The following is a 26,991-nucleotide window of genomic DNA, read 5'->3' on the forward strand; positions in this document are numbered from 1 at the left end:
AATTTAGACTTGGGAGACATGAAAGAGACGGATGAGGGTAGATAGAGGTGCAATGTGAAGGTGTGGGAAAGGAGAAAGAAGTGGCAGTATCATTGCATATGTGGAGAGAGGTACCCAGTGGCCTGTGCATTTATTGAGGGTATGGCCCAAGTTGCCTCATGTCCACAGTAAAGAGCTCAGATAGTCTGCAGGTAATGGGGGAGGGCACAGGGGTCAATGAGAACAGGTTGTACATCTCTGTTGACCATGTGAACAGGTGAGTGGATTTGGGGCTCAGAGCTCAGGGCTTGACTCAGGGCAGTGGTGGCATGGATGTGGAAGGAGGGTGGGGCTCTGCCGATGTGCAGGAGGTTGCTGTAAGGAGCAACACGGAGGAGGTCCTGGCAGGACTGCTGGTGGTAATCTCTACTGTTCCCCATACACTATGGGGCACTATTTATATGAGCTACTTTTGCCTAGTTTGCTGGGATTGGAGTCTTCCCCATCCAACACATGCCTTTGGTCATCCTAACTGCATCATGCCAACACTTACTCCATGCCTGCCACCGTAAGCAATCGGCATCTGAAGTGGTACGGTGGCTGCTCTCTAGGCATTAATGGCTCTGTGGTGAGATATGCGCACCGTACTGTGCTATGTCATCTACAGGACACACCTAGGTGGTTCAGCTTCTCCTTGGTGGCGTGGGCATAGAGCACCTACCTGTTGAGTATTTTTAGACCAAACGATGGGAAATGTTTGTAAGTGGTGTACTTGAGACACTGCTAAGTAGCTTTTCCTCTTTCCCTACAGATTTATCACCGGATTCCCAACTCAGACCCATCTTCTAGCAAAACCAAGGAGGTCATCTCCACCATCAGGACACAGAGCCTTCCCAACTGTCAGCTCATCTCCCGAAGCCACTACTCCCCCATTTACCTGTCGTTTGTCATGCTCTTGGCTGCCCTGAGCTGGCAGTACCTGAGCACCCTGTCCCAGGTCACAGAAGACTATGTGCAGACAGGAGAACACTGATTTTATTTGGCTGGAAGGCAAAGTTCACATGAAATGGGTTTACCTTTTCCTCCAGGTGGATTTTGACTTCCCTTTCATTTTCCCTACGTTAAGCTCGCGGAGAACTGTGTGTGGGACCTTTAGAAACTGTGCAGAGGAAAAGATGCCCAGCAGCCTGGTGCTTGTTGGGCTGTGGTCCCTCTGCCTCTTGTAGCCATTGGCAGCGTGCTCACTGCTGCACTTTAGAGGTCACAAGCTCCTAGTGAACTGGCTAGAGTGACAATTGAACTTATTTAATTTGAAATAGCCTTTGAATACCTGTCATGACTTTTCCTTCCGTCTGGTTCCTGCTTTTCTCATCAGTTTGACAGTGGAAGTCGTTAATCATCATCATTCTAGATGATGTTGCGAAGCTTCCCAAGAGTGCAGGTGTGTCTTTCTCAAAGGGAGCTTGAGCATTCATCAGTGCCTCCAGTAAAAGCTTTTGCTCTTGAGATTTTTATAATAGCATGCAAGGGCTGGAATATAACTCTGGTGGTAGAACTGTTGCCTAATGTGCATACGGCCTATTTTACTTAGGGCTTCTGTTGCTTCACGAGATGCCAGGACCACAGCAACTCTTATAAAGGAAAATGTTTAATTGAGGTGGCAGCTTACAGTTTCAGAGGTTCAGTCCATTGTCATGGCGGGGAGCATGGAGGTAGGCAAACATGTTGCTGGTTACAAGTTGATCAGAAGGCAACTGGAAGTGGACTGTCAAACTGAGGGAAGCTAGGGCAAAAGAGACCTCAAAACCTACCCCCCACAGTGACACACTTCTTTCAACAGGGCCATGCCTAATAGTGCCACTCCCTTTGGGATTAAGGGGCCAGTTACGTGCAAGATACCACAAGGCCTTCGATTTGATCCCCAGCACAAAATAACAAACTCAAAATCCCTTGTTATGACTTTGTCAAGTGCAGGTCACCTGAAAGCCCAGGTAGATGGTATAGTGACCTTAAGACATGGTCTTCTGTCACCGCAACAAGTCCCGTTAGCAAGAACTGGGAAGGGCTAGGTGGCCTGGTTCTGCTGCTGGTGGAGGAGGCTGTTGCCTCTCATTGCTGCTTCAGCCTGCCTCTGGCACTGCCCTACCAGCCACTTTGATAGTCATTTGTTTGGGTTTTTCCCCACATTTTTATGCTGAAATCTCAAGAGGAACGATGTTGGGCAGGAAAACCAGTTCCCCTACATTGAGAGTTTGGTTTTTAATTCTAGCATGGCTACATTGTCATGAGGGCCCTGGCTACTGAAAGCCAGCATTTCAAGCATGACACTGGAGAGGCTCCAGGCAACATGCTGACCGGTTTCCCCTTATAACACCATACCTGAGGTTGACTACCAAGAAGAGAGCTGGTCCCATCTTTAGCCTCTGGAGGGCCTCATGGGTAATTACATCACATTGGTGGCAAGGGAGAATCAAAGCCCAGGCATGGTGACAGTCTTAAACTAGCACAGGTTGGCCTGGAAGTCTGTATGTAGTCTTGAACTTAATGGTGGTTCCCCCTTCCTTAGCCTTCTGAGTGCAAGAGTATAGACGTGAGCCATCCCATTCTTGTCCTCAGAGCTTGGTCTTGGGTCTGGAAGACAAGTATTGACCCCCTTTAAGGTTTTGCCTCCTGAGCCTAATCCCCTTGCACTGGGCCTCAGCCGCTCACTGTCACACTGTGGACCAAGCTTCCAGCTATTGAGACCTGTATGTATAGTCCACAATCTGCTCTCCTGTTAAGTCTGTAAGCATGCTGACTTCATCACTGAGGTCTCAGCCTGCATGGGACTCCATGCAGCATTTTATGCAAGTACAGATTTCCTTACTGGGAATCCTTAGAACCACTTGGGGCATGGAGACTTCATTTAATTGGTTGTGGCTCAACCTTGGACAAATATCACCCAGACGGAACCAGTCAAAGTAATGTGTTACATGGTTAACTTCCATGCTCAAAGAAGCACGGAAGTCTTAATGCTCATTCTTTCTGAAAACTACAGTTCTCACAGTGATCCCAGCATTTGGGAGGTAGAGGCAGAAAGATCAGGAATTCAAGGTCATTCTCAGACCCTGGCTCTAACACAAACAATAAAACCCAGGCTGTTTTCCCTTGGCAGGATGCAAAGCTCCACTTGAACTCCAGTTTTCTTCATATCCAGCTATTTAGCACAGAACATTTCTATAAAGCCAATTATAATTGGCTACATCTGACACACCTACCTTTTTTCTCCCCTTGTTATGTTGCTGTTGCTAGGCACTGAACCAATGGTCTTGCTTGGACCATATGCTGGACATGCCCTCTTTACCAATGGGAGACAGACAGCCCCAGCCTGCTTTTGACTCAATGTAGTATACAGCATATATAGCCACCTGGTTCCGTCCTGGTGCTGCCTTCCTCAGAAGCCTATCTGTACCATCATTATGGCAGCTGCAAATCATGCCTGGGGCAGCTCTTGGAGGGTTATTCCCTGCTGAGTCATTTTCCAGGATCTGGTTGGGAGGGATGAGAGCTGTAAGGCTCTCACTAAAGTGTGGTGCTCTGGAGCCAGACTTCGGACCAAGTAGGCCTGTTACTCAAGGAACAATGCTACTGATGAGCACAGGAGAGGACCCACAGGATAATCTGGTTCTCGAAGCCATCTAGCACTATCCCCAAGCATATAACTAACAAGGCGGGTTTCTCTCAGAGGCTCCTTCAGTGAGTAAGAGGATGCCCCAGGTCCTCTCATTTAGCCCATCTCCACTGGCTCTAGGGTAGGAGTGGAGGTGCTAGTGGGCATGTAGTGAGGCAGGAAAGGCAGTGTACCTATAACCCCAGAGATGCTTGAATCCTCTTCCAGAAACAGATGGAAGCAGGTACAGAAATCCACAACCAACCAATGGGCCAAGCTCCTGGAGTACAATGAAGTGAGGGAGGAGCCATGATATGAACAAAGGAGTCAAGAGCATGATGAGGAAACCCACAGAATCAGCTGACCAAAGCTAGTGAGAGATCACTGACTCCACACTTGTCAACTGGGGAACCAGCATAGGACTGAACTAGGATCCTGTAATATAGGTGACAATGGTGTGACTGGGACAATATATGAGGCCACTGGCAGTGGGTCCAAGATCTAACATGAATGCACAAACTGACTTAGTGGAGCCCATTCTTTATGGAGAGGTACCTTGCCCAGCCTAGACACAGGGGTGTGGGGGTGGAGAGGTGCCTAGGTCCTATCTCATCGAGATGATGGGACAGACTTAGTACACTTCCTAGGGGAGGCCTAAGGAGAAGAGGGAGGGGGAACTGGGATTGGAATGTAGAAAATAAAATCAATGAAAAAAAATATCAAGGGGAAACAAAGCTAGTGGAGAGAGGGTGGTTTTAAAAAAAAAAAAAAAGGCAGTGTACAAGGAGAACTATCTGATGTAGTTTAGGGACAAGAAGAACTAAGAACTGTCTGCAGTACTGAAGCCCTAGTACCCAAGCCAGCAATCGGCAGGCTCTAAGAGCTTGATAAGAGTTCTGATTCTCAACTGATGGGAAGGCAAGCTTCCTCAGCTTCTAGAAAGAACCAGCCCCTCCCATTTAGCAGGCAGGAAAGTAATAAGAGGTCAACAGGACAAGTGATTGCTGACTAGTGAGGCCTCCTGTCCCTATGAACTATATATAGTTCGCTATGTATGATTTTTATAAATGAGTCTCTTGACCGGCCATGTACTTCAGTGACCAAGAAAACTTAAAACATGATGCACAAGCTTTGGCTCCACCCTGGGGAGATGTGGCACTCTAGAAAGATAACAGTCTACTACTTATGTGAAACACACACATGCCAGGCCTGGTTACACGCAGCTCCCTTATCTCTGAGGAGGAAGAATCCATCCAAGGCTTGAGCACAGTCCTGGGAAGGGTTTCAGAGGGTGACAGAAAACTACACATGGCTTGAAAATGCAGCACAGGACTGCTCACCCTGCCTCCAGGTGGCCATGAGAGCAGACTTCAAGCAGAGGAGAGTTGGTTTATTGGCACAGTCATTCCTTGTTAAACTGACAGGGTAAAGTGGTGACTCTACAACATAATAAAAGAGGGTTTTTTGTTTTGTTTTGTTTTTTGCCAGACTAGCTTCACTGTGGTGTCTGAGGTCAGTAGGTCACTCAGCAAACTAGGACCACTTAGCTTGTTTTAAGCCATACAATTAGGAGAGAATCTGCAAAACTTGTACAGTTCAACTAATCAGACCTGTTCATTTCACATACTCAGTTGAGTTGCACAAAAAAATAAAACTATTGAAAAAGCAAAGCTGAAGACAAGACCAGGGAGGGCTTGACACATTATCAAGGGTGATGCACACAGGTACCCTGGAAAAAGGTAGCTTTCTTGAGAGAACGGCATTGGGCCATCAATGTCTGCCACAAACTTAGGTAGTGACTGGCTTCAAGGTGCAGCTGACAGGCGATGTTTGTCCTCATCATGAAGTTGGCATTCCAGTCTTTTGGAAAACCTGCAGCCAAAGCCTTTAGGTCTATGGTGCTCTGGAGATGTTGGGATGGGGTGGCAGGGGTGGCAGGCAGAGCCACAGCAGCAGGCACTACAAAGAGCACTAGTCTAGGGGGAGGCTAGGATGCAGACTGTGATCACTGCCATGGGATAGGCTGGGAGGGAGCCAGGTAAGGAGAAAACATGTGAAGGACAGCTCTGATGGCAGGCAGCTCTGGTCCAGTTGCTCAAGCCTTGCTGGAAACTTCGTGCATCTTAGGTGAATTCAAGGAATCAAACACTGTCCTGTCTGCCTCACTCTCAGCCTGGGTAGCTAAAGGTAGGGAAAATTCCCTAAGGACTGGCCAACCAGGTCACAGCGAATTAGAACCTTCCCCAGTACTGGTCAGTGCGAGGGATCCCAGCCACAATTTCTGATTCAATTCCACAGTGGTCCTCTCCTCTGAGAATTTTAAAGAGGCCTGGGAAGGAAAAACAAACAAACATAAGGTGCTTTCAAAGTATGCTCTGGGTTTGGTCTAAGCCTTGTTTTAAATGGTACCCCACTCTGTAACTCAAGCTGGCCACAAACTCCATCCTTCAGCCTCAGCATCCTGAGTACTATGGCTACATGGGGTGCATGTACAGCCACCATGTCCAGCAGGCTTGGGCCTTGACCCTTGTTGGTATACTCAGATTTATCCAGACCTAGAGGTGAGTCACATGACCCCTAGCATCATCTGAGACACATCCCTCAGATCTCTTCACACACTGCTCTTGCAATGTGAACTGTACACACACCATGAAGTGCTCTGGGGCTCAGATGGTCCTAGGCCAAGATATCTATACACATAGGCAGTCAGGGCCACACCTCAGGCTGCAGTGGAGCAAAGGGGCCAGGATGCTTTGGCTCATGGCTTCTTATGTAGACTGAGAAAGGGGACTGCTACTCACCATTATCACCCCAGTCAACGTTCCAAGAGTTGGCCACCAGCCAGTAGGGGGTGTCATTTTCTACTCCCCAGCCCAGGATGCGGATGGCATGACCACCCATCATGTCACCGGCCTCATGCTTGTATACTCCTGAGGAAGAAAAAGACAGTTCTGACTCGACACAGGCCACTGCCTGCTCAGAGTCCCCCCAAGACAGCTAGCCACCCAATCAGAAAAAGAGGCTGACAGGAATCAACTACTACTCTCCTACACAGAAAACTCTAGAAGGCTGGAGAGGGGCTCGGGATGAGCCACTTGTTAGGATGGCAAGGCCATGGAATACCAGGGAATGTCACTGTTTGAAAGGGTTAGAAGGATAAGGGGTATGGCCTTGTGTGTCAGTGGGGGTGGGTGTTGAGGTTTCAAAAGCCGGGCTGGTGTCTGTCTGTCTGTCCAGCCCACACTCTCACCCCACTCTATCTGCCTGAGGACCAAGATGCAGTTCTCAGTTACTTCTCCAGCATGTGTGCCACCAAGCTCCCTGCCATGATGACAATGAACTAAGTCCCTGAAGCTGTAAGCCAGCCCCCATTAAGTGCTTTCTTTATAAGTGTTGCCTTGGCCATGGTGTCTCATCACAGCATGTGACTAAGAAATGGAGTGTGTCTTCACAGCTGCATTAACAGTGACTATGACTGTGGATACTGTATTAGGAGACTATGTAACTCTACACATATGTGTATGTGTGTGCATGTATGTATGGAGGTGTGTGTGTGGGGGGGTATGTGTATTTTGAGAAAGGGTCTTAATAGCCCTAGCTGGCTTGAAACTCACTGTGTAAAAAAGCTAATCAATCTCAAACTCAGAGGTCTACCTGCATCTGCCTTCTGAGTGCTGGAATTAATGAGACACACACACACACACACACACACACACACACACACACACACACACACTACCACCACCACCACCATGCCTGGTTGTATATACCATTATTTTTGGAAGCCCAACAACTTTAGTATGCAAATTAAATATTAAAATGGGGGTTCTACAAAAATATTGTTTGATTGGCCTTAAAATAAAGGTTATGATAAACTCTTAAGTTATGAAGCAAACCTCAAACCCAAGGGCCAATTCTCTGTTTTATACCCAGAGATTTGGTGTCAGAGTTCATATGCCAAGTTCTATAAGGCTTGCAGAGTTTTCAAGCTGCTGCTCTGGGGTCTACTGGAGAAGTAAGGGATAGATGGATGGCTGCCACTGTTGGCTGACAGCAGATGTCCAGAGCCGGTCAACCAGGCCTTCCTTCCACTTGTGGTTGACTCACTTTTCAAACTAAAATGCATCTTTAAGTGATATGGGTGCTCTGGGTTGTCAATTTGACTGTCTGGAATTAACGTAAACACAAATGGCTGAGCAAACCTGTGAGGGGTATTTTCTTAATTAAATCACCAGAAGTGGAGAGACCCCCTTCTGATCGAGATCTTTGAAGTAGGAAGACAGACCTTTAATTCAGATACTTTGAGGTGGGAAGATCTACCTCTAATCTGGCCACACCATCTGCTGGCAGCCTTTACAAAAGATGTGGAAGAAGGAAGCTCTCTCGTTGCCTGCTTGCTTTCTTTAGCAAGTCCATTCATTCCTTCATGCATTAGAACCTACTTCTTTGGGATTCCAGTGTATACTCATTCATGACCAACTGAGACATCCAGCCTCATGGACTGAACATCTACTGGATCCTTGGACCTTCCATCGATAGGTAGCCATTGTTGGACTTTCTGAACTACAGTTTATAAGTCATCCTAATAAGTCAACTTTGGATGGATGGATGGATGGATGGATGGATGGATGGATGGATTCATTCATTCTGTAAGTTCTGAACCTCTGGAGCAGTGTTCTCAACCTTTCTAATGCTGTGACCCTTTAATACAACTCCTTTAATACAATTGTTTCTGCTTCATAACTGTAATTTTGCTACTGTTACATTGTTACAAATTGACCCAAAGGGGTATTGACTCACAGTTTGAGAACCACTGTTCTAGAGAACCATGACTATACAAGATACTATCTATGAACTGCTAATCACAAGTCACATTTGTGATCCCAGCTCCATAGAAGGCTGAGGTGATCTAGGTCTTTGTAAAGATAAAGAATGACCACTGTCAAATGTGGATGAAGGACAAAGGCAGGAGTGATTGTTATGGAAGGAAGAAGCATCAGCAGAGTAGGGGGCTGAAGTGAGTTAGCAGGGATGAAAGGGGACCCTTAGAGAGGCTCTGTGGAGACCATGCTCAAAGGGAGCCAGTGAGCACAGCAGCTGGGAAGCTGTGACCATCTACCCAGAGAAGAGAGCGGGGATGCAGGTTTGAGTCCCCAAGGCTCTGCTTTCCTCCTGGTGAGACTTGCCGGCTCATATGGACCCTGGGCCCTTGAGCTCTGACCTTCCAACCCTGGCTGCTGCTGAAGTCAATGGGTACCTGATTTGTAAGTCAAGAAGTCTGAAAACACAGTGAAGGCACCCTCCACTGGGCCATTTTTGTAGATTTCTGCCATGATCTCCTTCTCATTGTTAGATACGCTGTAGGAAGTGTATCCTGCAGAAGGAACAAAGCCGGGCAGAGTGAGAAGGTGCCGCCAGCCCCTCTAACCCTCCAGAAGAGACCAAAAAAGGACTTCCCTAGGTAAGTGAGCAGATCTACAGTACTAGGAGAGAGGCCAAGAGGACCCTAAGGTTTAAAACCAGGTTCTAACCCTTTGTAAAAGAATGGTCTGCCTGGTCCCCTGGAGCTCAAATGTGCTGAGGCAGGACAGAGTGTGGACCAGACACTTGGAATGTGCATCTCTGCCGGTGAGACAGGTGAGATTACTCAGCTTTCCTTCTTGCTGCTCCTGGGTTTCTCTGTGTAGCCCAGCTGTCCTAGAACTCTAAATCCACCTGCCTCTGTCTCCCGAGTGCTGGGATTAAAAGTGTGTCCAGCACAACCACCCAGTGCTGGACTCTACTCATGGCACTGACCTCTTCCTCCCTCAGTAAGCCCCAGCTTACCATAGTGCTTGTCTTCTCTGTAGGATGGGGAATACCCAGCCTCACAGCTCTTGGTACACTTAGGAGTGTCTCCTTCTCCAGTGCACTGGGGCCGGGAGCCATTGACATGGTGCTCGCAGGGAGGTATGGTGTATGGCAAGCAGCCTGATGGATGGAAGGGACAAGAGACATCAGCCTGCATCCTCCAATGCAAGGCTCCCCAGACCAGTCAGAGCTGGTGCCAGTCAGATCATGTCTACTTGTTGTGGTGGCTGCTCCTGAATAGAAGGTGGTCTGGCCAACTGGCCTTCTACCACTGACCTTCCCTTTACAATAGAAAAGGAAGCCAGCGATACTCACTCGTGAAACCCACCCGAGGGACAGGGGTTGTAGGCACACACTCACCTACGTGGGAATTGTAGAGTCCACCAGAAACCAGGCCTTTTTTTATCCAGAAGTTCCATGCTCCAGAGGGATAGCCACCATTACAGCTGGAAAAGACCTTCTATCAATGTTGAGCTAGTTCCAATTGTTTGCACACATCACTACAAATTCGCTACTGGGAATAAATACACTGGCCTCACAAGAAGCCTCCCATAGTCCAATAGCCCAATTCATCTTCTCCACTGTCACCCCACCAGGGACCCAACCCAGATTCATCTTTCTACAAGTACCCTCCAGACCACAGGGACTCTTTTTCATGTCCATATCAAAGTGACCTTCAAAACTCCCCTCTCGGGGACAGTGGTTCTCAACTGCACAGTATGTTGTAATTCCCTGACTATAGCAGCCCCCTTCCTTATCTGTAGTTTGTTATCTGTCCCCCCTTCCCCACCCTACCTCCTTCCCCCCCACCCCCCGGGTCTCCCTGGGTAGTTTGATATCTGGGATTTTAGTTATACTAAAGTTAACTAAGGTCCAAACACGCTAAGTGGAAAATACCAGAATCATTTCCTCAATTTTAAATTGCACACTGTTCTGAGTAGCAGGATGAAATCTCACAATCATCTTGCCCAGTATCCATGTTGTATATGCTACTATCTCTAGTCAATTGAGAGCCATCTTGGTTATCAAACCCACAACTGTGTGCTGTAGAATATTAGTTGAAGGTATGTACATTTGTTTATGCTGTGGAATATTTGTCTAATGATGCAAAGATGTGTTGCATTCCTTTATGTTGCATTTGTTTAACTCTGTGAAGCTGTGTTACTGTGCCTGTCTGAAACACCTGATTGTTCTAATAAAAAGCTGAACGGCCAATAGCTGGGAGAGGGATTGTCAGGGCTGCCAGGCAGAGAGAATTAATAGGAGGAATGAGAAACAGAGGAGAGGAGGACACAGGGACCAGCCACCCAATCACACAGTCAGCCACAGACTAAAGGAAAGAAAAAGGGATAGAATAAAGAAAGGTAAAAAGCCCAGAGGCAAAAGGTAGCTGGGATCATTTAAGTTAGCAAAGCTGACTAGGAACAAGCCAAGATAAGGCCAGGCACTCAAAAGTGAGAATAAGTCTCCATGTATTTATTTGGGACTTCTAAAGAGCGAAGAGTAAAAAGACAACTACAGTGTAGGTTCAAGTAATCCTCAATGGCCAAGTCGAGAATCTTGATGCTGGCAGCTCAGACATGCCAAATGGAACTGTAAATGCCTTCTTCGTGTGAAAAGGCACAAGTTCTGAATTTAAAGAGGGAGGGAAAGAAAACCATAAACTGAGGCTGCTAAGATCTGCAGCAGGAATGACTCCTTAAATTATGAAGAAAGGGGACTCGTGTTGGCGACACTGCCACCTGCTGACTTATGGCCACGGTGAATACATGTTCGGCTAAGATGGGAACAGGGCTGTAAGTGGAACAGGCAAATACAGGGTTTAAGGTACACACTGGGGGGTGGGGGTGGGGCTCAACAGCAGCTATCTGCCTGCATACTCCCATGCCCCAGCCACCCGAAAACAGCTCTCCTCTCCCCAGCGAGCCCTGAGTTATTCAGTACACCAGAGAAAGGGGCTAGGGTCTCCAGGAAGAGGTGCCCAGCACTTACCCATCCCCACACTGGCTACCACAGCAGGTAAGCAGGTCCTCAGCAGACACCTCCACATTGACATGGCCATTGGTGTGGATGCAGAGTCGGTCAGACATGGCTCCCACTGCCCCAAATGCCTGGAAGAATAGTAAAGTCCTACCTGGTGAGGAGCCCACTGTACCTGAAGCAGGGAGGCCCTGGACCTTCTGAATGGTTAGACCTGTTCAATGTCAGGTGAGGCTTCTGGGCTCATACTTAACATTAAAAGTAAAGAGACCAATCCATGCCTCTGCCTGGGGACTCGGCTCACAAGGAGCAAATTCCAAGGCCTCAGAGAGCAGATGGGAGCCACCATGGGCACAGGAGGGCCTCAGGGAGTCAATATGACTCAATTGGTTCATTTGGAATAAATGAAAGGACTGTGTGGATGGGCAGTAGAGATTGTCACCCAACACTGGGAACATTTTTTTTAATGCCACTATACACTTAGTTAAGGAAGATGAATTTTCTGTCATTCATATTTTGGCACAATTCAAAAACCACAGAATGGCTCATTGGCATGGAGCACTCGTGAAGCCGTCTTGCGTCAGAGCTGCCGTGTTTACTGAGGGAACACGACTCCACAGCCTGTACACGGACCTTATCTCAGGTTCCACTGCATGCCCATCATCACTCATCCTTTCCATAATTCCCCATCACAAGGATCAGAAACTGTAGTGATGGAAAGAAACTGACTCCGGCCATTTCCTCACTTACCTTGTCCCATCTGGCCCCTCCCTAGGCACTCCAATCACATCCCAACCAGACTTCTCCAGGAAGCCCTCCCCACCAGCAGGGTCTTACCCAACAAGAGCCGCAGGACCCCTGGTCTCTAATCTCCTGGATAGTTGGGCAGTTGGGCCACTGTTTCCGCGCATCAAAGTTTTCAGGTAGCTGCAAGTCCTCAGCGAACCCAACCCTGGGTAAAAGAAGGACTCTGTTCAAGTACAATTCACTCCCCATCCCTAACAGGCTCGGTAAAGAGCGGCTGGTCCTGGATGGGTTGTACTCCCTAGAGAGGTGGCGTGACATAGGCGGGGTGTCCTTCACCACTTCACACTGCTCAGTGCGACTCAGCAATGTGCGCACCCCTTCCTATGCTTATTTAATAGATAGTTTTCAAACATTCTACCCGTGGGACACAGGTTTGTTTTGTGTTTTGCCCCATCACAGATACCAGTCCTAGCACCTCAAGTCTTTTTCTTTTTTTGAGATAGGATCCGACTATGTAGCCCAGGCTAGCCTAGAACTCTTCACCCTCCTACCTTGACCAAGTCCTTGATAAATGTTCGAATAAAAGCATAACCCATCATGCCTCGTTCAAACCGCTTCAACAACAACAACCCTTCAGGTTTGCTTTTAGGTTGGTGTAGTGGATATGCAGGGAAAGACCTGTGCCTCAGTCTTTTTTTCTTTTTAATTTATTTATTTAGTGTATGAGTGGTTTGCCTGCATGCACGTCTGTGCACTCCATGCGTGCCTGGTGCCTCAGACGTCAGAGGGCATCAGATCTCCTAAAACTGGAGTTACGGATGCATTTGAGCTACCATGTGGGTGCTGGGGACTGAACCCAGGTCCTCTGTAAGAACAGTAAGTGCTCTTCACTGCAGAGCCATCTGTCCAGCCCTGGGATTCCTTTCTTTATTTTCTTTGAGGAGACATTTAGCATTGCACTAGGGTAGGTGTGCCCACTCTAGGTGTTACAGCTGTCTACAGAAAACACTCCGATTCTCTCACTAGACCTGCAGAGGCGCCCTGTGGCTGTGCAGCTGTTAAGCATTCAGGAGTCCTCAGTTTGATGCCCAGGACTGGTGTCAAGGCTGGATGTAGAGGTGAGTGCCTGGCAGGAAGACCATGAGCTCAAGGCCACAGCAAGACTCCTCGGGGCAGTGTGTCATCTGAGGGCCACACTTGTGTGGCTGTTATGAGAAGAGAGAGCCAAGCAGTATGGACCTTTGATCCTGTATGTATCCTGCCCTGATTCTAGACCAATGCTTCTAATCTTTTACCTCCTTTCTGACTTGGAATTTTAAAAATATTAAACTGTGCCTTGCCTTGCCTGGCTTGAGTTAGACAATATCATCTCCATCATGTACCAATATTTGATTACCTCATCCTTGGATGAACATTCCTAATCCTTGCTATGAACAATTTCTACACTTTTACAGAAAAATAAAACATTAATGGCAGCTCCTATGGACTTTCCCTGAATTATGCAGAGTTGCACGTAGCCAGAACTCAACTTCCAAGCCACCTGAGGGTGAGACACCTTGGACACAAGGTAGTAAATCCAGCATTTGAGGCAGTTTCTGCAGCCCAGAAGAACGCACCTAGGGAATCCAGAGATGGTTTCCTCCACCTACACCTCAACACTAGCACTACTTACTGCTCACAAGCCACCATGTGGGTCACTGTCTATTCTGGGGCGTGTCGCTCACCTTTCAGGCAGCTTGGGTCCACCCATGATGGTACCACACAGCCTCTTCAGATAGCTTACGTCAACATTGTAGAAGTTTCGTCCAGCCTGAAACAGAGTCAACCAGGATAGTCACCCACTGACCAAGGGGTTTCCCAGGATGGGGATGCAGAGGCCATGTGTCCTGCCTAATCCAGGGAGCTAGGAACACAGGCAGAGTGATTCAGGCTCAGACTATTGTGTCTTCTCTAATCCCCTTCAGTTGTTAGCAGGAGACCTGCCCAGACCTGGAAGAAATGATGGCAAGAAGTACTAAGGACCCACCTCACCCTCTATGGTAGTTTTCTTAGGATCCACCTGGTCTTGGAGCTCACTTATCTCACCACACACCTCCATGTACAAGTGTTCACACATATGTGCACTCCCATGTACACAATGTGGAGATCAGAGAGGAAGCTGGTGTGGTCTGTCAGCTTCAACGTCAAGAAAAGAATATGCCCTATGGCCAGTTAGTCACCTCAGAAGCAGTGTGCACCAGGTGACCCAAAGCAGGGGCCCACGAAGACTGACAGGAAACAGCAGTCCTACCTACCTGCCATGTCGTATTCCGTTTGTTGATATAGTTAATTAGGTCATCCGACAGCGGGTGGAAGGAAGGTTTGTCATGCGCACTCGCCAGTGCCAGCAAGCAAGAGAGAGGGATCAAGGACCACCACATTCTGGAAGCTGGATCCTGCACCCACCTAATAAGGACATAGGTGACATCAAAATGATTGGCTCAGGCCTCCTGTGACTTTATAGCCCCAATGTGAAGCCTGGCTTGATGGGACCCTGCAACACAACACATGGCAGTATGGATGCCCCCTCCTGGTTCTTTAAAAAAAAATTGTATTGTACCTGATGGATTAGGCTAAGAGAGTCTTTAAGTGTTCTACAAGGACAGTTAGCCTGAGGCTGGGTGTGGTGTAAATCTGGCCTGGGGAAGTCAGGGTTATGAGAGCTCAGCCTGGGCCGCTTAGCTACAACCACCCTCAAAAAAACAACAACAACAAAAAAAGACAGCCAATCTGTGTGAGTAGTCTTAAGAAAAGCCAATGGGTAAGGAATGTTCAGGTGTCACTTAAAAACATTTTAAATTATTTTGTTCGTATATATGTGTGACTATGTACAGTTCTGAGGACAACTTCTGGGAACTAATTCTCTCCTTCCACTTCAGGCCTGACTCATCTCCCCAGGCCTGTGAGCTCCACTCCTGGTATATAGCAAGCCAACAGAAACTGCGCTGGGGTTAGCTGCTGAGAGCCAAGGAACCACAGCAAATATGCCAGGGGCTCCGGGCCCCCAGGAGCTCCTCTGGTTTTTCCTGTCAACCACAGGCTTTGCTTCCTACTCATGGGAAGGAAAAGGATTGCATCAATACCTTGTGAACTGGCTCCAGTCAGGAGGTCAGTCATTTCCAGCTCAGCCCATGAGTCACCCTCTTGAGCAAGTAGCTAAGACCAGGTCTTTCCTTGGGTGCTGACAACTGGGGCTGGGCCCAGTGGGAGCAACAATAGGTGTGGGTAGGGCTGGAACCCTATCTTGACTGTAGGACTTAATAGGAGCAAGTGCACTGCATCAGGGTCAAACACAGACATAAGTACTTAGGATCTCATTTAGCCCAGGCTGTCCTCAAACTCCTCCCATCTCTGCTTCCCAAGTGCTGGATCATAGGCACAAAAGCATACTGAAGGAGAATTAAAAATTCTCACTTAAGTTCAAGCAACAGAGTTGCATCCTCAATGAGTTAGAATGATAAGTCTGGTGTGTGTGTGTGTGTGTGTGTGTGTGTGTGTGTGTGTGTGTGTGTGGTGGGCATGAGGGATGGGGTCTGAGCAACCAAACCATAAGAACAATGTGTATGGATTATTCTGGAAAAGCTCCCATGGAGGCTTCTGGAACATCATGATGCATTATAAAATACCTGGTTATACTGGCTCAGAAAAGTTTCATTAAAAAAAAAAAAGTCAGACCACTCAAAACTCATCTTGGGCATGGGAAAAGGGTGTGAGAGGGCCAGGGAAAGAGGAAGTGACACACTTCTGCACACGTGCTTGCACAGCTGGCGGCCCATCCTGGGAAAACAAGGAGGGCCAACTCTGCACACCTGGCTCCCCCACGCAAAAGTGCTACAAGGAAAGGAGACCTCAAAAGCATGCAAGTATGAGCAGGTTGTGAGGCATGCTTGTACCCTAAGGTTCAGGAGGTTGAGACATGAGAAAGGCAAGGGTTCAAGGTTAGCCAGGACTACAGTATTGATACAAAACAAAGCAAGCAAAAAGCCCCAAACAAAACTAACTCCTTGGAAAGCCTAAAACTGGCATAAAAACACAACCTGTTAGGTGTCACATTGTAAGTGTTACGCTGGTGGAATGGATCTACAAGTAATGGTGCTTGCTGCAAGCCCTGTGATCTGAGTTAGATTCCCTGCCTGACGAAGGAGAGAACAGACTCTTACAAGTTGTGCCCTGACGTTCATGTGCACACACACAATAAACAAGTCTTCATAATAAAAAACAACCAAGTCCTGAAAAAAAATTAAAAAAAAAAAAAAAAACAGTGCTCCTATCAAAGGCTTTGTGTCCTTGATAAAGCAAGACTTGAACATCAGAGGACTTTAGGCTGACTTGCAGCTGGGTAAACATGGGCTTAGCATACATGAGACTCCAGCACCACCCACTCTCACACCAGAAACGAGGAGAGCATGCTGGGAAAATGGATACAGTGACTACAGAAAAAGTGCAAATGCCCAGTGCAGATACAAACATGTTCAGTCTCAGAGAGGCACAGGTAAAATTGAGACGTCAGTCCCAAAGGCAAAAGCTGTTTGCTTCTCCTGGGGGAGAGCGATAAGAGAGACCCACAGAGAAGCCAGCCTAGACCTGTCAACTGAAACCTATACACACACATGGGGTCTGCATCCGGACACTAGACATTTATCCCATATACAGTGACCCCAAAACACAATGATACAAGCATACCAGTGTCTACTGAACATTTTGCATGAACACAAATGAGACAAATGGCCAATGGCATTGTAACTGGTAAATCACTGCAAGTGGCTAAATAGTTCAGAACAGCCACCAAAAATGAACTAGCTGGAGGAGATCACACTGAAGAAATGAAGTAAAACCACCCAGTGCCGCAGTTTTTTTAAGTGGGAAGGAAAGCAGTTGATGACTGAGGAACATAGGGGCTGGGCCTACTAAGCAGGCAGGTCAGGTGCATAGAGGCAACCTTGTAAGGAAAACACTCAAAGGCAGCGACTGCACCTTGAAGACCCCCCTGTCAGTCACTATGATGCATCAGGGTCCCACAAAGGGTCCTGTGCAGAACACTTGGTGGGTGGGCTTTCAAGAGGTTGGGCTTGCTGAGGTCTTGGGGTGACCACCCTCACCCATTTTGTTTCCCTTCTAGCTAGGGGCTCCCTATCACAGGCATTTCTGCCATGGCAACGGCACTATGGTGTTCTCCAAGTAAAGGGGCCCTGGACAGAGGCCAAATCTGTGGGCTGCCTGGTCTTGAGTTTTCGGCCTCCCAGACAGTGACCTACATAAAACCCCTCGCTTTACAGTGCCCAGCTTTGAGTATCTCACTATAACAGTGAAAAATGGACTGCCACACATATATATGTACAACTTATTCAACACTTACTGCCCCCATTTCCAGTGACTCATGGGAAGCCTGCCTCACATGACCATGCGTCAGCCGTCACATGGCCTCCAAACCACCCTCTGACTTGTACTTGGCACCGTGTGCATGCACGTTCAAGTGTATGCAAGTACAAAATATGTCCATGCCTCTGGAGACCAGGGCTACCACAGGTGTTGTTGCTCAAGTGCCATCAGCTTACTTCCAAACAGGGTCTCTCAATGCCTGGACCTGATCAAACAGGTGGGGCTGGCTGCCTATGACTTATCTCTGCCTTCCAAGTATATATAGGGACTGCAAGTGTGCACCAACATACCTGGCTTCTTTTACACGGGTTCTGGGGATTACTCAGGTCCTGGGGAGTCAAATTCAGTTACTTGTGCAAACCTTTACCAATGTAGTCATCTCCAAAGCCCTGCATCTGAACCTTTCTTCCAAGGCAGGAGACCCCGATACAGAAACACTGGCATGTCCACACCTCAGGGTAGGACTCTGAACTAAGGAAAGGGCTGGTAAATGAGTTAGAGGGCTGACACCCTTGGGTTCTCACCATACTATATGTGGAAAATAAGGAGCGTCCTGAGATACCCTAGGGACTTGGCATCTGTTGAGCTGTTAAATATAAGCTGAGAGGCGCATTTCCATGGAAACTTGAAATTTTAAAGATGTCTTTGGTTTCTGTGGTGGCAGGTACTCTCATGCCCCCAAGGAGTCCCATATCCCTTGGCCTACAGCCCCTGGCCACTGCAGCTGCAGGACACTTTCTAGGAAACTCAGTTGCCATTGGCTGTGCAGCCCATCCCTGACCATTGGACCTTAATCTCCCCATCATCATGTTTGCCCAGCTGCAAACCTAGGTATTGGGGCTTCAGTGGTTCAGCTATACCTACCCAATGTCTAACCCCACTCATACCAAGATGAACCCCAGGAACCCTGGCTGGGTGTTGGTGGTGCAAACCTTTAATCCCAGCACTTGGGAGGCAAAGGCAGGTGGATCTCTGTGAGTTTGAGACCAGCCTGATCTACAGAGCTAGTTCCAGGACAGGCTCCAAAGCAACACAGAGAAACTCTGCCTCGAAAAACAAAAAAAAAAGACAACCCCCAAATCCCTAGATTCTCCCATTCTCCCATGGTCACGAGCTGCTGAGGAGTCCAGGCTCTGCTGGGAACTGGACACCAGTGTCTGGATCTCAATTCTGCCACTGTCACCCTTGGCCACTGCCCTGAGCCTCCGATTCTGGACCTCTGAAGTGGTAATGGACACCATGTTTCCAGGTGATGTGAGGAGCAACAGTTAAGGAGACCCTGCATCAGTGTACATGCTCCACCTGCTCCCCGAAACTCTCCCTCCAGCTTGTGCTGGCTAATTCCAGTTTATTCCAAACCCACTCTCTAAGCCCCCACTTGGCAGGAGTCCTAACTGAACCAAGCTTCCAGCCTCAGGAAAATCCACAAGCCCTGTCAAAAAGAACTCTATATTGAGGGTCCCGAGCCTGTCGCCTGAAGCTGTCTGTCTCCTAGTGCACTGATTCTCCGAGTTGACGGTCTTCCCAGATATCACAGGCAACTTTGGTGACACAGCTGATAGTGACAATTAGCTACGCTGTCCGTAAACCAGTCACAGGTTCCATTCTTTGCCTGAAATAGCCCCTGGCTTTCACTTCCCTTACTTCAGAGCAAGCACTTCCCTTTATTTCCCAATTCTGTGATTTTATTTTTAGTTACAGAAAGTCTTTATTTCACAAAAGAAGGAGGCCGGATCACATAAGTACACTCACTGCTAACCAGACTCTTCTTCCAGGCATACAGACTGAGCGCAGTTGTGGGCAGAATTTATTTCTAGCTCAGGTCAGCTGGTCCTGGGTTCCTCCCTTTTTCTTTTCAAACCTGCTGTTGCAGTCTTTCTACACGACATTGTCACATGCATAGAATGGCTGGGGAACCAATGATCTCATCAACAACAAAACCATTTCCCAAACTAGCTGGATGCCCTTCCTTGGACAAATGTTGCCCCTGGGGCTCCAGAAGAAAATGGAGTGAACATCCAAGGAGAAGTTGATACCTGAGTGAAGGAAGCATGCAATGACACCCTAAAAAATTAGGGGTGGGGGGGACAAGCTTCACAAAGTAAGCTTTCTTGGGTAGCTACATTACCTCAGGCAGACTAGGGTCTACATCATATTCTAAAGGCTGTAAAGAGACAGAACGTGTAGATCTGGAAATCCCACAGGCCACCTGCCATGTCCTGGCCCAGGACGCGCACACACATCCAAAGCAGTCTGTATCCTTCTCTCCCTGGCAGTGGTACAGGGAGATGGGCTGACTGCTCACACAGCAACTCTCAACTACCACAAGCATGAGATGTCTTCATTTGCCAGTAGCCACAAACTGTGACCGTCCATCACAGATGTGCACAGGGGCTCTAAGCTAGGAAGGTGGGAAAACAGGATGGGGAGACCTGCTGGGACCTCAACATTGCACTTTATGAGCTTCTCTTCCATAAAAACAAACTTGTCTCAGCTTTGCCTGTCATTAAGGGCACCTGCTCCTCAAGTTCTGACCACTCCAGTCCACCCACAGAACAAGACCGTGCGAGCTTCATTTCCTTTTGACTGGTTTGCCCAGTTGCTACCCATGCTGGACTGCTATGGTGGAAGCAGACATCCCGATCTCAAAGGTGCGCAGAGCTGACGGGAAGGAGGCCAGAGACTCCCCCTTTTGCTAAATTTGAACCACAGCCTTGAAGTAGACTTTCACATCTTTGCTCCTCGTAGTTAAGTGTATGATTGATGCATGGCTGATCCTTAAGAACAAAAGGCAGCTTGGGGCTATCCACAGCTACCTGCTACCCAAGGCACACCAGGAAGGGGGAACTAGAGATGTAACTCAGAGGCAGAATACTTACCAGCTCAACTGAGAAAATGCCTCCATACGATCAGACTGTGGCTTCGGTGGTGGCAAATGCCTGTAACCCCAACATTTGGGAGACTGAGGCAAGTGGATCTCAGTGAGTTTGAGACGAGCCTAGTCTACAAAATGAGTACCAGGACAGCCAGAACTGTTACAAGAGAGAAACCCTATCTCAAAAAAACAAAACAACAAACAACAACAAACAAACAACAACAAAAAAACAGTGTGGGCAGACCTACAGGGCTTTTTCTTAATTAGTGATTGATAGGGAAGGGCTCAGCCCACTGTGTGTGGGGCCTCCCCTGGGCTGGTGGTCCTGGGCTCTTTAAGAAAGGAGGCTGCGCTACGTCATCTGAAACAAGCCAGTAAGCAGCATCCCTCCATGGCCTGTGCATCAACTCTTGTTTGAGCTCCTGCTCTGATTTCCTTTAATGATGACAACAATGTGGAAATGTAAGCCAAACAAACCCTTTCCTCCCCAACTTGCTTTTGGTCATGGTGTTTCATCATAGCAATGGCAATCCTAACTAGGACGGGCCCTCAGAGGAAAGACATTTAATTGTTGGTAGAAAATAAGACATTTTGATGGACAGTCAACATTCCCAGAAGCTTTTGTTCTCCAGCTCCGTTCAAGACCTGCAGAGACACTTCCCAGATGCACGGAGCAGTTCATTCCCCAAGTCTGCTCCTAAAATATACGCAGTACAAGGCTTTTTAAAGATCTTGAAATGTAAATGAGATTCATGTTCTATGCTTCTCAGCTTGCTCCCCAATTCGACTGCAGGATAAATTAAGTTCCAGACTGGTCAGGCTGAGGCCTGGGCAGATACTTAAACATGCAACAGAAATGGTCTGTCTGTGAGCTAGGCATCTTCTCCTTTCTTGGGACTTCTCCTCTCAAGGCTGACAGAAGTCATAGACAGAAGTACTCTCAGAAAGTGCCTCCCTGTACCAGGTTAGGGGCAGCTACCAGCAGGCAGAGGCATCAGGTACAATCTCCAGTCTCTGCCAACTGACTGTATAGCTCTCTATACAGGAATCGACCTTCACTGTCCTGGGGTAATTATTTTTATCTTATAAAAGTATCCCAGTTTGAGACCAAGGATATGCTTAAGCTGGCAGAGTGCTTGCCTAGTGTTCTGCCAGCATCACATTAAACCAAAGTTAATGGTATATGCCCACAACACCAGCTCATGAAGAGTCAGCATGAGGAGTTCAATGGAGTCCTTGGCTTCACTGTGAATCGAGCCAGCCTCGAATATGAGACCCTGTCTCACAACACTTCCTCTCCCTACCAGGTCTCCTAATTGGGGTAAAGAATTATGACCATCATACAATTTGTAATAGGTCCTTATATGCTGATGTATATTCTACTATTTGATTATCAAAGCAAAGTACAGCCCAAACCCAGAGGGGATCAATAAGTTGAGAATGAGTGTCAGGCTGTTTGAATCCCGGTATGGTTTTGGGTTTTGTTGTTGTTTTGTTTTTCTGTTTTCTGTTTTTGTTTTGTTTTAAAATAGGGTTATTCTGTGTAGCTTTTGGAGCCTGTCCTGGAACTAGTAGACCAGACTGATCTCGAACTCACAGAGATCCCTGCCTCCCAAGTGCTGTGATTAAAGGTGTGTGCTGCCACCACCCAGCCCAACATGGTTTTTCATGGCACAAGCAGGCCAGCACCATATGCCTTAGGCAAGCTGGAAGGACATGTGACTCCTATGAATGAGCACCTCCTGCCTGGGCCAGATCAGAGGGTCAAAGGGTCAGAGGGCAGCCAGCTCTGCTGTGAGAGCAGATTATCTATGTGTTCTCTAACTTTCTGTGGACACTAACTTGGCATTTATCAGCCCCATTCTCTCCCACCCTGCCTGCTGGAAAGTCGTATAATCTTGGCCAGGCTATAGAGTTACTGGCCCAGTAAAAACAGGTTAACAGTTGAGATCACAGACCACAGGTCCTTCTCAGCCTTCAGCTTTTATAAAATACTAGTCTGGAAAGAGCCCTCCAGTCTTGTAGGTTTCTATTTCACAGACGAGGGAAACAAAGGCATGAAAGGAGACCATGGGCAATCCCTGAATGGCTAGCTATACCTGAGTAGGAATCAATAACCTTCCAGAGATCAAATTCTAGGTCACTTTCCGCCATTGTTACCTAAGTGGCTCTAACCATGTTACAGACTGTAAAGTCCTCCAACCTCACATACTGCCTGGATTTTAAAAATTAGAAACTAGGGCTTGGAGGAGATGGTTCAGTGGGGAAAGTACTGCTGTGCAGTCATGAGGACCTGGGCTTGAATCCCTAATTCCCATGTAAATGCTATGAGGACTTGGTGGCCTGCATTTGTGATCCCAGTATTTGGGAGTCAGAGAAAAAAGATCCTGGGCAAGCTAGACTAGCCAATCAGAGAGCTCTGTGTATAAGTAGCCCTGCCTCATGAAGTAGAGCGTGATCTAGGAAGATGCCCAATGTCAACCTCTGTCCCCACTACACACATACAAAGATGCACATGCACAAACTATTTAGAAACTACATCCAATTGCAGCTAAGTTCAGCTGCCCAGGTTTGTGACCTAAGAAACCCAGGCAGATGCACAGAGGTATACATACATGCTTTAAGCTCAGCCCCTGAAAGGCATAGCCAGAAGAAATAAAACATGAGTTCAAGGTCATCCTTGTCTACATATCAAGTTTGAAGCTAGCCTGGCTATAAGAGATCCTATCTCAAAAAACAAAACAAAACAAAAAACCCAAACTCTTAAAAAATGTCACTATATATATAGCCCTGGTTGACCTAGAACTTAATATGTAGACCAGGTTGGCCTTGAACTCAGAGTGCTGGGATTAAAGTAGTGAGCAACAAGAAAATGAACATTAGTACAAGTGGTACTTGTGACCAACCACAAAACTAGGGAACTCAAGGGTTTCCTCTGACAAGGAACATACTTGAGTATCTACCCACAGCCATGAAGGTACAGGGACCATCTGAGACCCACCACTCTGACAGTTAGGATCTGCTAAGATCTAGTGTTGGGACATAGGAACAGACGCTCCTGATCTGTGAGGAGAAGACGACACGGCCACAGAGGGGAGGGGACATCATCGTTATCTGGCAGAACAAAAGGTGTGCAGGCGCACATCCAGCAGCTTAGCCTGCTTCTGCTTTGCCCAAGAGAATTTACTGTGTCACCATGGGCAAGGAGGAAAAGGTAGGAGGAAAAGAAATGCAAGTGGTCAACACATTTCAAGACCAGGTCTAGTGGTGTGAACCTTTAATCCAGCACTCAGGAGGCAGAGGCAGGTGGATCTCTGTGAGTTCAAGGCCTGCCTGATTTACATAGTAAGTTTAGGGCAAGCCAGGCCGGTGGTGGCACACGCCTTTAATCCCAGCACTCGAGAGGCAGAGGCAGAGGGATCTCTGTGAGTTTGAAACCAGCCTGGTCTACAAGAGCTAATTTCAGGACAGCTTCCAAAGCCACCCAAAGACCCTATCTGGGGGGGGGGGGGGTTTCAGGGCACAGGGCAGCCAGGACTACACAGAAAGACTTTGTCTCAAACAAATAAAAAGACTAAGGGACTAAATTTTCTGAGCATGAGTGCACAGCTTGAATCTCAGCACTTGGGAAGTTCAAACTAATCCTCATCTACATGGTGAGTTTAAGCTGGGCTACACAAACCCTCTTATACTGCTACCCCTCTCCAACAAACTAAAATAAACATTAAATCTGCCAGCATCAATATCAACACATCTCACCAACTGGGTGAACAAGACACATAGTATAATTAAGTTACATAAAACAACACTTACAGATCGATACATTGTATTTCAAGCACAGAAGTAGGAAAGAACAGCTGCTAAAGATCTTGTGAAAGACAAAACAAGTCTAGGAGACAAACTGACCACAATAAAACATGTCCAGTCAGAGGGGAGCTACCCACCTCCCCAAACCTGAGCCTGGTCAGGTCTACAGAAAGACGAGTTCAGACTCGAAGCTAAAAATGGAGGGACTTCTGGGATTGGTGCCCTACACTTTTAATCCCAGCACCAGGGAGGCAGAGGCAGGTTTATCTCTGTGAGTTTGTACACTCCCTCATGCTTGGGCTATCCTGGTCTACATACCCAGTTCCAAGCTAGCCAGGACTACACAGTAAGTGATGACACCTATTCTTTAAGAAGAAAGGGAGGAAGGGAGGGAAGGGAGGGAGGGAGAGAGGGAGAGGGAGGGAGGGAAGGAGGGAGGGAGGGAGGAAGGAAGGAAGAAAGAAAGACTAAGGACTAACCCAGGAGTGACAACTCATGTCTGTAACCCTAGCATGTGGAGGGAGAAGGCAGGACTGTCTAGTTCAAGGCTTGAACTCAAAGAGCTTGAACTCAAAGAGCTGAGGGGGATGGAGGAGACTGGCAAAAGCCGGCTGGGTACAGTATAGTCTAATAGAGTGCATGATTAGCATGCACAGGGCCCTGGGTTGGATTTCAGTACCACAGATAAACCAGACAGTTCCAGCATGCAGCCGAGCTACACAGCCCTAGAACTACCACAAAATGCTCAACATAGGGTAGAGTACAAACTACAGCAACGAAAGGACTCCAGATGGCTCCTCCACCCTGAGATGATGGACCAAGGTATAGACTATTAGCCAAACAAACACAACACAGACTTCTATACACCTTACCTTTGCTAGCACAACCATTTCTCGTCATACCATTCACACTCAAAGTCTCTGGTTTCCTCTTTAACTTTTCAAAAGTTCCAACTGCCTATAGTTCAACATCACACATGCCTAATATTTTCCTTACAACAGACCTTCAAAAAGTCAGTTGGCCAACCTGAGGCTCTGACATCTAAAGGTTTCCACCCATACCACAGAGGGCCTCAGCCTGGACTGCTGAGTCAGCCCCTTCACGAGGCAGTCCCAACCTGGAGCAGAGTGCTCCTACCCCCACGTGGGCTGAAGAAGCACAAACATGAGCCCACCTTCCACCTCTAGCCCCCAGCAGTCCATCCCTACAGGCCCGAGAGACACGTGCATTTATGGGGGCAGAGGTCATTTTCCTCCAGGGTGCCTTTTTTCCAGCATGTCCTTTTTTGGGAGAAAGGGTTGGGAGGTGAAGCTGTCTCACTCTATAGTCAGACTGCTCTGAGATTCATTATGTAGCCCAGGCTAGTTTCCAATGCACAGTGATCCTCCTGCCTCAGCCTTCCAAGTGCTGTGATTGCCTGGCCCTGGCATGCCTCTGGGAACTCTTGGGAGTTTTAGGTCGCCATAACCAGAACTTAGGAGAAGTAATTCTTCCCTGAAGGGCTTCGAGGGAGAGTGAGAGCACCTTCAGCAACGTTCCCGCATGCCACCCTTCTGAATCTGGCCCGAAGATGGACATACCTCCTCGGCAACCCTAACCCTTCCAGAGGGATCGGTCTTCCTGAAACACCAAGTATTAAGCTTTCATTTGAACCCCACAATCTACTTCCCTTCCCAACAGGTGAGGGAATCTGGTCAGAAGGAGGCAAGATGAGGGTGGGCTCACCTTTACTCCAGACCCCAAGAGGACCAAGTCCAAATCACCGTCTCCTGGTTCACATGCCCAAGACCCTGCTGGTGCAAACCGACCCCACATCGCTTCCGGGCCAGCAAGACCCTGACTGAAGGAGTCTGTCCAGTATGTTCCTCTCCCCCTCCACATTCCCATCATCTTGGCCATCCCCCTCCAGAGAAAAGAGAGTGCAGCCCCGAGCACCCTATCCTCTACTCCACTTTGCTTCTCTTCCTGTTTCTTGGTTTAACTCTTCGTGCAGGTTCCAACCCAGCCACCCACTACCAGGTTCCTGTTTCCAATAGGACCGGTATTTTAGGGTGCCAGGCACTGCGTGAGCTTATGTGTTGTATAGTTAAGTTGCCGGGGCAGATTCTTTAGAATAAGCCACAAACCTGCACTAGATGCAGGTCGATACTCGCCCTGAGCACCACTGAGACCCGGAGCTTGCTGGCTGAAAGGAGGGCCAGGGCCGAACCCTTCCCTGCAGGCTCCTCCCTCAGAGCTCCCCAAAGTCCCCAGCTCCTCCTTTGGAGTGCGCCAAGGCCACCGAAGGGACGCCGACCAGCGCGAGGTCACCAGGCCCGGCCCTAAGGGCGTGCGGGCGGCCGGTGCCGCTCGCCTGCAGTGCCCGGGCTCAGAAATCCTCGCCTCGCAAACCGCGACCGTTCTCGGCGCGGAGCATCAGGGCCGCAGAGTAACCGCGCCTGCGCCTTGGGCGAGCGAGGGGTCTTTCACCGCCGCCCGCTCCCCAAGGTGACTTCCGTCGCGGAGCCACAGCTCCGGGCACACTCACCGAGCGCAGAGATGCAGCCTGGGCCTGCAGCCGCCGAGCCGAACCGAGCAGCACCTGGCCTCTGGGGCGCAACACTAAGTACCCTTGCAGCTCCGCCCGTCACTGGGCTGATTCGCCACGTGACCCATCGGCCGCGCCTCCGCCCTGCGACGTCGCGGG

The 26,991-nt window shown here is 48.3% G+C and overlaps 2 protein-coding genes across 2 annotated transcripts in view; one reads left to right on the top strand and one right to left on the bottom strand.

Annotated features, from left to right (window-relative positions):
- Fdft1 (farnesyl-diphosphate farnesyltransferase 1) overlaps window positions 1–1,327 on the top strand; it is a 28,459-nt gene extending 27,132 nt beyond the window's left edge. Inside the window, exon 8 of the mRNA XM_051195527.1 lies at window positions 791–1,327. Coding sequence (XP_051051484.1) covers window positions 791–1,012 — 222 coding nt within the window. The 3' untranslated portion in view covers window positions 1,013–1,327. The remainder of the gene's footprint in view (window positions 1–790) is intronic.
- Window positions 1,328–4,941: 3,614 nt separating this feature from the next.
- Window positions 4,942–26,991, bottom strand: Ctsb (cathepsin B). Its single transcript, XM_051195532.1, has 10 exons — window positions 26,833–26,991; window positions 14,500–14,650; window positions 13,930–14,015; window positions 12,296–12,410; window positions 11,471–11,589; window positions 9,839–9,924; window positions 9,455–9,598; window positions 8,886–9,002; window positions 6,430–6,558; window positions 4,942–5,957 (listed from the first exon to the last, which is right to left on the bottom strand). Exons 2-10 carry the CDS (start codon window positions 14,623–14,625, stop codon window positions 5,860–5,862), a joined length of 1,020 nt encoding a protein of 339 aa, XP_051051489.1. The 5' UTR covers window positions 14,626–14,650; window positions 26,833–26,991; the 3' UTR covers window positions 4,942–5,859.

This window comes from Phodopus roborovskii, unplaced genomic scaffold (assembly GCF_943737965.1).
Source record: "Phodopus roborovskii unplaced genomic scaffold, PHOROB, whole genome shotgun sequence".
In the NCBI taxonomy this organism is placed as follows: domain Eukaryota; kingdom Metazoa; phylum Chordata; class Mammalia; order Rodentia; family Cricetidae; genus Phodopus; species Phodopus roborovskii.